At 46.4% G+C, this 13,481-nt stretch overlaps 1 protein-coding gene across 4 annotated transcripts; it reads right to left on the bottom strand.

Moving 5' to 3' along the window:
* Positions 1-2,741: 2,741 nt before the first annotated feature.
* hmg20a (high mobility group 20A) lies at positions 2,742-13,067 on the bottom strand. 4 transcript variants are annotated; one of them, XR_015106338.1, is made up of 9 exons: positions 12,935-13,067; positions 10,840-10,916; positions 10,506-10,715; positions 9,379-9,511; positions 8,959-8,996; positions 7,304-7,420; positions 6,939-7,154; positions 5,999-6,131; positions 2,742-5,339 (listed from the first exon to the last, which is right to left on the bottom strand). XR_015106338.1 is itself a non-coding variant. In XM_086149063.1 (9 exons), exons 2-9 carry the CDS (start codon positions 10,903-10,905, stop codon positions 5,336-5,338), a joined length of 873 nt encoding a protein of 290 aa, XP_086005189.1. In that variant the 5' UTR covers positions 10,906-10,916; positions 12,935-13,064; the 3' UTR covers positions 2,742-5,335. The 4 variants fall into 4 exon arrangements, 3 of the variants coding, with proteins under 3 accessions (XP_086005189.1, XP_086005187.1, XP_086005188.1); XM_086149063.1 differs by having other exon boundaries at positions 7,345-7,417; positions 12,935-13,064; XM_086149061.1 differs by having other exon boundaries at positions 7,345-7,420; positions 12,935-13,062.
* Between the last annotated feature and the right edge of the window lie 414 nt (positions 13,068-13,481).

Raw genomic sequence — 13,481 nt, forward strand, 5'->3', positions numbered from 1 at the left:
ACCAGAGGTCGCATTGAAAGTAAGATAGATTTCATTTTTTTGCGCGGTATAAAATACTATATGGCTCTGGATGAAATATATCAAGAAATATTTGGCTTTTCCGGCTCTCCCAGTCAAAAAGGTTCCCTGCCGTGGAGATTCCTGCAGGAATCCAACCCTCTGGCCGGGAGAAGGTTGCGGTTCGGCGAGAATCGAACCTGCAACCTGAACTGCTGAACTCAAGGCTTCCCTTTTTTTTGGGATAAAAGATACTCCCGATTCCACTTTCCATGCCACGGAACGGAATATTTTGACGGTGAAATAAGAGAAAGCATTGAAAATCAATCAGGAACGTTTCCCCGAGGCCGGAGAGGAGAGCCAACCTCAGCTCGCCGAAAGGCCGGCTCATCTGCGCCGTAATCTTCTTTTTCTTCTTCTTCCTTTTCCCTTCAGGTGTCGCCACACCAAATCCACCTTCTCCATCTAACCCTATTCTCTGGATCCTCCTCTCTCACACCAACTACCTTCATATCTTCTCTCACGACGTCCATAAATCTTCTCTTTGGTCTTCCTCCAGACCTCTTGCCTGGCAGCTCCAATTCCAGCATCCGTCTACCAATATATTCTCTATCCCTCCTCTGTCCATGACCCAACCATCTCTGTCTGGCTTCTCTGACCTTCTCTCCAAAACATCTAACATGTGCCGTTCCTCTGATAGACTCATTCCTGATCCTCTCCATCCTGGTCACTCCCAAAGAGAACCTCAACATCTTCATCTCTGCAACCTCTAGTTCTGCCTGCTGTCTTTTGGTCATTGGAACAGTTTCTAGTCCAAACATCATCGCTGGTCTCACCACTGTCTTGTACACCTTTCCTTTTATTCTGGCCGATAGTCTTCTATCTCTTGGTACCCCTGACACTTTTCTCCACCCATTCCAACCTGCTTGGACCGTCTCTTCACCTCTTCTCCACACTCTCCTACACTCTGGACTGTTGACCCCAAGTACTTAAAGTCCTCCAGCTTCTTGATCTCCACTCCCTGTAGCCTCACCGTTCCACCCGAGTTCCTCTCATTCACACACATATATTCTGTCTTGCTGCAACTAACTTTCATTCCTCTCCTTTCCAGAGCATACCTCCACCTCTCTAGATGTTCCTCTACCTGTTGTCTGCTCTCACTACAGATCACAATGTCATCCGCAAACATCATGGTCCATGGAGATTCCTGTCTAACCTCATCTATCAGCCTGTCCATCACCATTGCGAACAAGAAGGGGTTCAGATCTGATCCCTGATGGAGTCCCACCTTCACCTTGAACTTCTCTGTTACCCCTACAGCACACCGTACCAGTGTCTCACAGCGAGCATACATGTCCTGCACCAGTCTAACATACTTCTCTGCCACTGCAGACTTCCTCATACAATACCAGAGCTCCTCTCTTGGCACCCTATCATATGCTTTTTCTAGGTCTACAAAAACACAATGCAACTCCCTCTGTTGTCTGCTCTCACTACAGATCACGATGTCATCCGCAAACATCATGGTCCATCTGCACCGTAATAGCGTGCGTTATTAAGCTAACAGGAAACCATTCAGGACACTGACGGCCTCCGGAGCGCTTTCAGCACATGACGGCTGACTCATCCTGGCAGCTGAGTCGCTCCCTCCCTCCGAGCCGGGTTATGTTCCTCTCCGGTCGAGCCGAGGCCGAGCGCGACCCCGGCGAGCGACCTCCGCGTCTCGGAAACGACCCCCGACTTCGGTCGGGACGACAAAACGCGCAACGGCTCCCGGCGAGGAGGATGAAACGGGTCGGACGGACGAAAGCGTCTCCTCGCCAAACGCACATTTCTATGCCTGTCTGAGTTGCTGTTGTTTTCTTTTTTCTTCACAGCTTTGGGGCAACATCAAAGTGAAAAGGGCTGACGCTAAGCTCATTATGCAAACCAGCTTTGGCGTCTATCGGGTGCCGGCTGCACACACACACACACACACACACACACACACACACACACACACACACACACGTGCATGTGGCATTATGTCAAAGATGTTCCTGGTTTGAAAGGTAGAAAAAGAAAAGGGGGGGAAAAAAAAAAACCTCAGAGCGTCTGAATCTGTAAATTAGCAGAAATGTGTTGAAAATTCAAGCAGATTATTTATTTTTCCCGCCTCGCGACTTTGTGAATTTTTTTTTATTTCTTAATTCTGTTCTCATGATTTATCGCACTTTAGCATTTTTTTGTGGTATTTGAATTTTTTTTCATGATGAAATAGCCATATTTTAGCCTGAGAAGAAAAAAAAAAACAGTGAAAAATTAAACTAAAATTAATTTTATAAAATAAATAAAATATTTGCTACCCAGGATCAACAACTCTTCTTTTTTTGTAATTCAGTTCTTGCTATTTATTGTTCTTTAGCATTTTTTTTTACAGTATTTGACTTTTTTGTGATGAAAAAGCCATATTTTAGCCTAAGAAGAAAAAAAAAAATATATAAGTAAAAATATAATAAAATGGAACTAAAAATCCTTTTATAAAATAAATAAAATATTTGCGACTTTGCATCATCATTCCAGTTTCGACACAGTATTTCCAATGGTGCGAACCTTATACAATGATTTATTAAAAACATTTAATTTGATTTCCATTTAATTTAAATTTAATATGATTTTTAATTTACTCATTTTGAGAGGTGCCGGATTGAAATTATATATTGATTTTCATGTCATCTGTTGTGGGGCAGCGGAAGGGGATTCATAAATATCTATAGATATATAATTAAAAAACAGCAAATTAATTTGGTCCTAATTTGCTTTGCTTTGCTTTTCACTCGATTGCCGATTGGCCTTTTTTAAATCCGTCATCAAATTACGTCAAATTACTACGTCTATTTATTCCCATTTTATTCGAGGAAAATCCTCAACAAGGCGGATTCTTTTTCTGCAGAAATGTCGATTAAAATGAACCTCTTTCACGAAAGTTCGTGCAACGTTTTTCCCCGAACAACTGCTCGGCCTTTCAGACAAACAACTTTTCCGGATTCCAGTCAAATTCTACACGAAGACGCTCGATTGGCTCAGACACTTCTAATCCCGTGGGAGGAAAGTTCGGGTTCAAGTCGCCTTAAAATCGCCATCCGGGACGTTTTGTTTGCGTCTCCGTATTTCTTTTTCACCAAGTTGTAATGTTTATGTCCAAACATGTGAATGACGGGCTGAATGTCTCTACAGGACGTGTGAATGAGAGGGTAAATGGCTGATTGTCTGTTTGAACTTTTTTTTGTGATGAAATCACCATATTTTGGCCTACGAAGAAAAAAAATAGTAAAATCAAACACATGGATTTTATAAAATAGATCAAATCTCCTTTGCTAAACAAAGATACCCAGCATTGACAGCTCTTTTTTCTGTAATTCGGTTCTCGTGATTTCTCCTTCTTTAGCATCTACTTTCAGTATTTGAATTTTTATCTGAATGAGCAGGTGAACGGCTGAATTTCAGTTTTAAGGAAAGGGCGAATGTCTGAATGTCTACAGGACGCGTGAATGACAGGATGAATGGTTGCATGGCTCAAGGACACAAGAATGAGAGGGCGAATCATAGTGTCTCGACAGGACATGTGAATGAGAGGGTGAATGGCTGAATCCTCTAACTGAGAGGGTGAATTGTAGAATATCTACAGGATGTGTGGATGACAGGATGAATAGATGTCTCTGATGTGTGAACAGCAGGGTGAATGGCTGAACGTCTCTATGATTTGTGAATGAGTGGGGGAATAGCTGGAACGCGAATGACAGGGTGAATCTTAGAACGTCTCGACAGGACGCGTGAATGACCGAATGAATGGTTGCATGGCTCAAGGACACATGAATGAGAGGGCGAATCTTAGTGTCGCCACAAGACATGTGAATGAGAGGGTGAATGGCTGAATCCTCTAAAATGAGAGGGTGAATTGTAGAATATCTATAGGATGTGTGGATGACAGGGTGAATAGATGTCTCTGTCGTGTGAACGGCAGGTTGAATGGCTGAACGTCTCTATGATTTGTGAATGAGAGGGTGAACGACTGAATGTTTCTATATGAGTGAATGAATAGCTGAACGTAAATGACAGGGTGAATCGTAGAACGTCTCGACAGGACGCGTGAATGACAGGATGAATGGTTGCATGGGTCAAGGACACGTGAATGAGTGGGTGAATCATAGTGTCTCGACAGGACACGTGAATGGCTGAACGTGAATGACAGGGTGAATCGTAGAACGTCTCCACAGGATGTATGAATGAGAGAGTGAATGGCTGAATGTGTTTCAATGAGAGGGTGAATGATTGAATGTCTCTACGGGACGTGTGAATGAGAGGGTGAATGGTTGCAAGACTCAACGCCACCTCGACCGATCGCGGCATTTAATCGACAAAAAAAAAAAAATGAAAAAATAAAAATATGTGCTTAATTTTTTATGCATGTTTAATATAGATATGAATATTTCAAGCTAAAGATTCCAAGTGATTTAGCAGACCGAAATAATGAATCAAAGGTGAGCTTATAAAACCTGGTGATGTGGAAAGTATCTCTTCGTATTCCCAGCTCAGGGGCGGCTCCATTACAGCAGAGCGGTGGAGATCATGATTATTTATAGCGATTAATTATTAATTTCAGGGAAAAAAAACAAAAAAAAAACACATGGGCTCAATCATTTGAAAAGGAAGTTATTTCTAAACGTGTGGATGATTTCCATATTTATTTTCAACCAGCGACTTTTCCAAAAAGGGAGAGAATCTTGGCAGAGCGGTAAGTAAAAGTAAAAGATTAAAAAAATAAAAAAAATGAACGTGGCAGTTTTCGGTCCGAAAATAAAGTTCAGATGTATGGAACATTTTAATAGGTTTATTGTAAACACAAACACGTTTTCAACAAAATGAAACAAGTGGCACATTCTTGGAGGGAGGAATACAAAACCATACTTAGCAAATCGCTACGTGTTTGGTAGCATTTAAGGTACAGTTGTGGAATCGTGTGGCGAAAGAAAGAAAAAGAGGAGGATGAAGAAGAAGAGGAGGAGGAGGAGGAGGAGGAGGAGCGCCAAACGACAAACTGCTGATGGCTTCGTGTGGTCGGCTCATTTCTGGTATGTTAAAGTGTTTTCAAATATAAAAAAACAACAAATAAATATGACTAGCTACGCGGCCGCCTTCTACATTAGCACAGTAAGAAAGGACGTTTGGGAAGAAGGAAAAAAAATGAACAGTGGCGAGAAGACGGGCTGACCGAGAAAAGTATCCGTGTGGAAGGCGACGTCCGGTCCGGCGCTGCGGCGAACCTCGAAACGGAAAAACGACTTGCGACTTGGTCCGATTATCTGAGGCGAGAAAACGAGAAGAGACGAGAAAAGTAAAACCAAAAGCTCGGGAAGGGGGTTTGTCTCGCCACGACGACGGCAGGTTTAGCCGTTAGCTTGTGACCTGCTATCATCGCAAACGACCGTTAGGGTTCTCTCACACACACACACACACACACACACACACACACACAGGAGTTAGCTTGATGAGTGTTGGACACCCATGTGGATGCCGCTGTCCGTGAAGTTGTGTTTAATGATGGTGGGATGCGACGCCGCCGCTAGCTTGTCCGGTGAAAATCATGGAAAAGCGCAACATTTTCAGGTTTGATGTGACGGATGGCGGGATCGTGGCGCTCAAAGCCGGTCGGCGACGGTTTGATGGTTTTAAAAAAAACGAGGAACAACTTCACTTTGTCCATTAATAGAGTTTAGACAAAGTGTAGCAAAGCGTGCGAGTTACATTTAGCATATTAGCATTAAGTGACATTAAGGGCAGAGCGGCAAATGAAAAAAACCTCCTCCTCCGTCCCGTCAGTCCATTTTTCTGCACTAAAAACGCGCAACAAAACAAAACACGGGGTTGGGGGTGGATTCATAGCGTTGGATCGGGATATTTTGATTTGAAATGCGAGCGTTTCTCTTTCCGCGCTCGGCCTTTGACCTCGGTGGCCGCTCACCTGTCCATGCGGTTGACTACGTCTCTCACGGTGCTGATGAGGCTGTCGTGGTCTTGCGGGCTGCTCAGGATGATGCTGTGGAGCTTCTTCATGTAGGAGTCGATGGTGTCCAGGGTGGGCGTCTCTCCGCTGCCTGCAGGACCACAGCCAGGGTAAATATGGGCGGCGGCCTTTTTTTTTCTGGCGCCGGCGCGGCGGCGGTGGCTAGTTGACAAGTTAGCCACGAGAAAATGTACATGTTTCTCATAAAACGGAGACGGACGCAAAATATAGTTCCTACGGTATTACAGTTTGGAACCGGAGCGACCTGCAGCGCACGGTTTCAAAATAAGAGTCCTCGCGTCGACGCATTCATGATTCTTTTGTTTTCTGTGATGAAGCTTTTGAATGTAAACGGCGTGAACCGAGCGAAAGCTCACAAATCGAAGCCATGAGCGTGTTGAGATGAAAATAACCCGAGTTCGTGGCCTGAGGAGCACCAGCGAGGTGTGGATCCTGCAGGATTTGGACCGATGGAAAGTATAACGGGTGCTCGCCGTGCAGACGGCCAGGATTAGCGATATTTCAGGTCGATGCCAGTTTAGACGCGGATGAGTTCGAGCCAGTTTTAAATCCAGAAAGCTTCAAGCGGAGCCGATTCGGAGCCTCCCTCGACAAAGGTCACGGCTCCTTCTCGCATCGAATTCCCCACAACTACCGTTGCTTAGTTATCCGCGTCTCACGAATGTTAGCGAAAAAAAATGTTAGCGAAACACGTCTTTCGATAGCAATCAAGCTAGCGTTTCTCAAACTCTGTTCCGAGCTCATGAAGTCATTTGATGGACTGTTTGACCTCGTCACGGCAGATTAGCTCCCAAATACGGGAGCCTGAAATGAGCAGCGGGCCGAGTTTTGAGATTAGCGTAGCGCTCGGACGCTGCGCGGCTGCTACGTCAGTCACCTGGCAGAGGTACGGAGGCGAAGCTGGAGGTGAGAGCCTGTCGCAGGGTCTCCAGGTGCTGCAGGAGGAGGCCGTTGCGTCCCCTCTCCTGCATGACGTCGCCCTCCAGGCGCTCCACCGCCCCGCGCATGCTCTCCACGTGCTTCTGCAGGGCGGCGTTGCGCTCCTCGTACTCCATGTTGGTCTTGCGGAGCTGCCGCATCTCGGCCTCGCGCGCTGCGGAGGGGAAGGCAAGACGGCGGGCGGCTTTCAGAGCGGGGCGGTCCGGTCGTGCATTTTTGATTGGCGCCGACAGACGGGAGATGAAGTTCACGGGCCTCCGAGAGGTCGGCGGGACTATTTCGGGACGGCGGAGGAACACTTACGCAAACGGGGAAACGGCGGTCTGTGTTTTCAGACTCCTCACCTTTGCTGTGGTTGAGGAACTCCTCGGTGAAGATGGGTATGTCGAACACCGTCCTGTCCTTCCCCTCGGCGTCCTTCTGTCAGGAAGACAAAGACGCCGCGCCAACTTGAACGTTCCTGACAAACCGCCGGCGCCGTGTAATTTGATTCCTACCTGGCCGGCGGGGCGGTTTAAGGAACGAGCGCGGGGGCGGAGGAGGGGAAGCTAAGAAAGGTAATTTCATCAAAAGCCCGGCCGAAGACGAGGCTCGCGGTAAATCTGCATTAAAAAACGAGTTCCGGGACTGCGAATCCATGATACCGTGCGGGCGTGGCATCTTTCCCCCGATGAAAATCACACATCATCCTTCTTCATTTCTTCGAATAATTACGTTTACATTGAGCGGCCGAACGCTCCGGTCCAAGCGGGGGAGACGCTTTTCCCAGAGGACCGGCCAGATCCAATAAAGTCACCTTGGCTGACCGGCTCCGCTAAGTAAGCCGTGCTTACGACACGCGTCCTTAACAGAAATTAATTGCACGCCGAGCGGAAGCCAATTGTTTTGGATCACAGGGACGAGTGAAAACACGGGAATTAAGCCTGGGAGTACAATCAGTAGGGTTTCCCCGTCGCCACTGGTCTGCTAGCGAGTGCAAACACAACCATCGAATACTTCCAGTCCATTAAAATCCTTCCAAACGATGATTCGGTAACAATAAATTCAAACATCGACGCTCGAGCGTCTTATTCCCCGAGCAGATGCGGCTCGGTGCCGCTTCTACCCAAACTAAGGCCCAGCAAGCCCTGCTCACAGGGCTTCCTTTTACAGCTCTCCAATAAATAAAGTATAAATACTTTATTTGTATCTATATCCCTTATTTGCATATTCTTTCTACTATTACTTCCTGCACACTTTCTACTATAACTAACCTGCTGGGACATTTGAATTTCCCCTTCATGGGATCAAGAAGGTCCATCTTATCTTATGTAACCTTACCTTAATTATCTTATCTTATCTTAGTTATCTTATCTTATCTTATCTAACATGCAGAGCTGCTTCTTCTCCTGTTTGTGCCCTGACGCCTCCAGCTTTGGGGCAGCTTTCAAAATGATTTGGACTCCATGATACCCGCTTGGCGACGTGATTCCCAAAAAAAAAAACAACAAAAAAACTGCTGTGTGTGTGTGTGTGTGTGTGTGACTTTAAGTGCTCATCGCTTTAAAAGGTGACGTCCATGCATTCGGTAGTGAACAGCAAGAACAGAGTTTTCCCCGTGAAGCACCTTTGCACATATTTGCAGGACGCTGTCACGGCGGCTCTGGAACATCTGCTGCCGCTCAGCCTCTCCGGCTGCGCGGACGAACGCGAGGGCGCCGAGCCCTTCGCCAGCGGAGCAGAAATATACGAACGCCGTTCCTCAAGTCGACCACATCCGTGTCGTCTCACTAGGAAGACGTCGGGGAGCGACTCTCGTCATCGCTTTCATTTTTCTAGATTTTTCCCGTCCGCTCGCGGAGCCGCCGCTGTGAATCCAGTCGTTTGCGAAGGAGCGGATGACCGGTACGGAAAAACTACATTTCTCCTCCGAACAAAGGTGACTGTGCACGTGACGTGGACAGGAAAGGGTTACTGACCTCTAGAAGAGTCTCGTTGGCAACCTGGTTCCCGACATCTGGAGAGGAAGGAAAGAATAAAGACGACAACAGATGATTCATGTTTCCCCTCCGCCGCCAGTTTTCGAGACGCCGAGCCGACGGAAGGGAATAAAAGCGCCCGCTCTCCTTCTCGCTCGCCGGCTTCCCGGGCGTTTTAAAACTCCAGATTTATCCGCCGGCTAAATAGGATCGGGTCATCTGGCCGGCGTGTTCCTCGGGTTCCTCTGAACCGCAACCCCGCTAACGAGAACACATAAAACACCCTCTTTCCGTGCCACGTTTCCTGCGACCGAGCTCGACCCGGCGGGATCAGGCGGAAACATTAGATTTATGCTACGGTTCGGCGGCGGCTCCCGACGTTTTGGGTCCGGAATGCATTTCCGGAGCTCCTTTCCTCACCTCCTCGGTGCCGCTTGCCTTTCTGCTTCTCCTGGACCTTCCTGGTGAAGTGCTTGTAGGCCTCCGTCTTCTGGTACTTCTCCAGCTCCCGCATGTAGCGCTCCTTGTCGCGCTCGGCCTCGTCCAGATAGCGCTGGCGAGGGAACCAGAAAGAGGGCGGTCGGGGAGGAGGAAGGAGAAAGTTTGAGCGTGAAATCCCACGTCGGGAACTCGTGGGTTTTGGCGGGAAAGTTGAAACAGTTCAATGAGGAATCAATCATTCGTGTTTTCGTTCCAGCGGTGCGGATGATTCACGGCGGGCCGGTTTCCATTTCGCAGGGATACGTGGAGGAGCGCCGAAACATTTAAAATAATCACGATGGCCTCGATAACCAGACGCGGACACTTTTTAAGACAAAATCAAACCAAATGGATACGTGGCATTATTGTTAAAATGAGGAATTATGGCGCTGTAGTTTAACATGGGTGTGTGTGTGTGATTCTAACTAGTATTTCTTAAAAAAAAAAAAAGAACATCCATATACTTCAGCACCCGACCGAGTCAAAGGGTTTTTAAGTATGGGAGCTATTTAGTAAAACGGCTCGTAAAAGCTTATTTGAAAAGATTCGAAACCACCAGGAAAAGTGCCGGCGAAAAAAAAGAGCCGCAGTCAAAAGAAAATACCAAGAGTCCGACTTTAAACAGGTGAAACCCTGAAAACACGAAGAGACCGAGCATCCAAAGACAAGCCCTGGGAATATTTACGAAAGGAAAAAGAAATAAAAAATAAACGTGAACAAGAAGAACAAAAGCGATGATTGAGGGCCAGGACACAATGACGGAGTCGACCGGACGTAAATGTAGCGGCGCATCATCGGTGGGAAACAAGCTCAGGGCTCCTGCTGATTCAGACTCTGCAGATATTGGTGGTGATCATTTGAATTTCGGTAATTTGAGGACGTGCTTTTCGGGGTGCCGATAAGACTTGACTCTTTTCCTGCAATGGCTTCAAAAAACAAAACAAGTCCGAGCCTGGCGTATGAAAATAGGTGCTTCCTCTGCGACGAGGGGAGGTTTTTCTGACGGTAAAACTAAGTCGAAGGAAGGCAAGAAAAGGAAAGACTTTCGGGGCTGCGACATCACCGACCTGCTTTTCCTCGGGGGGCAACTTGCTCCACTCGTTGCCCAGCATCCTGGTGATCTCTGGGAAGGGCACGTCGGGACGCTCGGCCCGCAGCTGCTCGCGTCTGTCGTTCATGAAGCGGACGTAACCCGTGAGGGGAGCTTTGGGTGCGTTTCTGTCCTTCATCGGCTTCTTTCGCTTCCTCCCCTTGGTCCAGCTTCCCCTCCGGGCCTTCTGAAGACGATGACAAAAACAGATCGCACGTAAATGTTTCGGGCGAAAATCTGGCTCCGCGCGCTCCCGAAATCTCGACGGGAAGATCTTTTTTTTTTCCGATGCGCACGTGTTCGGCTCGGACCTCGTCTCCGTTTCGCTGGCCGCTGTTGTCGGCGTTGGCTCCGGGAGACGCCGCCTGTTCATCCATGACGTCTGGATCTACAGCGGAGATCCGGGCGATAACAGAGGGAAGTTAATAAGCGCAATTAGAATGAAGTTTATCCACTGAAGGAACGGAAATAAACAAGAGGATAAGTGAAAAATCATGTTTTGTTTTTTTTTTCAACATGAGGCCGAGGGAACAAGCTTAGCACTTATTTCTGCCCAGTGAATGGAGGTTAAAAGCATTGTGACACGGCTGGACTGGGACGTGGAGGCGCTGTCTCCGGGGAAGCTGCCCGAGCAGGAAACCGGAGGGACGGCCGCTCCTTCGGCCGCACGGCCCGTTCTGCTTCACGTCCAGAATCCTCCCTATCCTGGCTCTGAAACGCCTCTTGGCACATTTCCTCTAATAGAAATGTCTCACTGCTATCAATCATTTCGCAACAGGCGGGTGAAAAAAAAAAAACACATTGCCCTCACGATTCATACGCCGGTGTAATTGATGTTCGGCAGGAGGGCGCAAAGGCGGGTCTGGTGCCGCATCACAAGCGGAGATAAGAGAAGGCCCTCGGGCGAAAACATCAATGGAAGGACGACCGTTTAGTGTTATTGCATCTGAATCGCATTAAGTATGACCCTCACCTCTGCGGAAAGTAGACATGATTTAACATTATAATGACTCTCAACTCTGGAAATGGAAAAAATATGTCTGTATTCTAAACTTTGACCTGTAATATTCGAGCCAGAACGGCTATCCGGGAAGGAGTTTCTCTTTCATCGCCAAGAAATACAGCGGGGGAAAGTCTGAGTAATTATTCAATAATACACTAATATTCATTTTGGACTGACAATATGAGGGGAATTCCATCCACCCAACAATACAGTGAACTTTCTCACACCAAAATGCCTCCAACTTCAGCCTTGAATTTCTATGAAATTCGCAACAGTGACGATGAATATACGCATTGTGGTCGCCAAACTGTCACATGCTCACCAGCATATACACTGCAGGCACGAAACATGGCGATGGCTGCGAGAAAATAACAAAAAACACAGAAAAGATGTACATTTCTGCAAACCGTGCAGCGATTCTGTGTCCGAGGGGCAAAAAAAAAAGAAACTGTGCAACAGCGCCCTCTGCTGGAGGAAACCGTACATTACACAATTCCATCCCAACAGTGGAGTCAAGTGACATTTGCAAAATGCATTCGTTTCGATTTGTACTACTTTACCCTAATTCAAATTGAGAAACCGGATAAAAACTACCTCTTACAACTTGTCGATGTTTACCGATAGGCAAATAGTGTTTAGAATTTATAGCCTAAGCTAACGGGACAGCTGTGTAGTCAAACGGCCGTTAAGCTAACGTTAGCATGCGTTCTTTCACCGCTTTACCAAAGAGCTTCACATCATTTCAATACGCTAATATGTCAGTTTTGGGAGAAATGTTTCACATGATGTTGACGCAAAATCCTATTTTACACGAAGACGAGTCCTCCCAGGCTACCAAACCCACAGGTTTGAAAGCGAAGGCTAGTGCTAGCTAGCTAGGTGACTAAGCTAGGTTATTAGTACACAAACGAGCCACTGGGTAACTCCCAGTTGGGGTAAACAAAACAAACAAATAAACAAACAAGAGAAGCTCCTAGTTGGTGTTTAACGCACTAGAAACTTGCCGTACTGGAATTGGCGGCCGGCACACAAAATCTATCCCTTTTAACATCCTATTTAATGTAGCACATAGCTCAACACGAAAACACACTAACCTTCTAGTGCACGACAAAACGAAATCGGATTTCAGTCACGACATTTAGCTCTTCTTACCGCCGAGCTAATGTGATTTTTTTTTAAACACAAGCATTTTTAATATACATGATAAGAAACAATGGCCTTGCATCCTGCTCGGCTGTTAGCGTGGATGGGTTTTTAGCTAGCTGCGTTCTTAATGTTGACATTAGCTGTGTGCGAGCGTTACGCTGAGCAAAACGGTTATTCAGCACAATGTGTGCGTGTTTTAAACAACATGCTCTTAGAATTAAACAAAGACAGGTCGAAGTTGTCCACACAAACCGTACCTTAGATAGTGTTAAACGCAGCTATACCTGCAAGAAATTTTTTCCTTATCAAAACAATACAGCAGCCACATTATAGACGCGCCACAACTAGATCGGCACGTCTATTCTCCCGCTACTAAGCAGTCGATTTTAAATTCCTCAGACTACGCAAATAACATGAATTGTTTTTAAATGACTGCTATTAATTCAAATTCAGTATATCCGATTCGTAATTAAAACGATTTCAATGGAAAATGGATGCCCCAATGAGGATTTGTTCTAGTATACATATTTCTATGCAGCTCTTCTTCGTGGAAAAACGTCCCGTTGCATGTTTGCTCTCTGCCGCCCCCTGCCGGTCAGTTTGTGTATTACACATTCACAACAAGAAGGCATATCATAATAATAATAATGATAGCAGTAACAATAACAATAATAATAATAATGAAGATCTACCACAACAAACAATAATGCCAACAATAATAATAATCATCTTCTTCTCCCTTGTGTTTTTCCCTTCAGGAGCCACCACAGCAAATCCACCATCCATTGAACTCTACTCTCTGGA

This window comes from Fistularia commersonii, chromosome 7 (assembly GCF_037954325.1).
Source record: "Fistularia commersonii isolate RoL2024-O1a breed Wild chromosome 7, RoL_Fcom_v1.0, whole genome shotgun sequence".
In the NCBI taxonomy this organism is placed as follows: domain Eukaryota; kingdom Metazoa; phylum Chordata; class Actinopteri; order Syngnathiformes; family Fistulariidae; genus Fistularia; species Fistularia commersonii.

Coding starts and splice junctions, on each gene's coding strand:
- hmg20a (XM_086149061.1), bottom strand. CDS start 10,905: ATGGATGAACAGGCGGCGTCTCCCGGAGCCAACGCCGACAACAGCGGC. Junction 10,716..10,839: donor GCCAGCGAAACGGAGACGAG/GTCCGAGCCGAA, acceptor CATCGTCTTCAG/AAGGCCCGGAGGGGAAGCTG. Junction 8,997..9,378: donor AGGCAAGCGGCACCGAGGAG/GTGAGGAAAGGA, acceptor CTTCCTCTCCAG/ATGTCGGGAACCAGGTTGCC.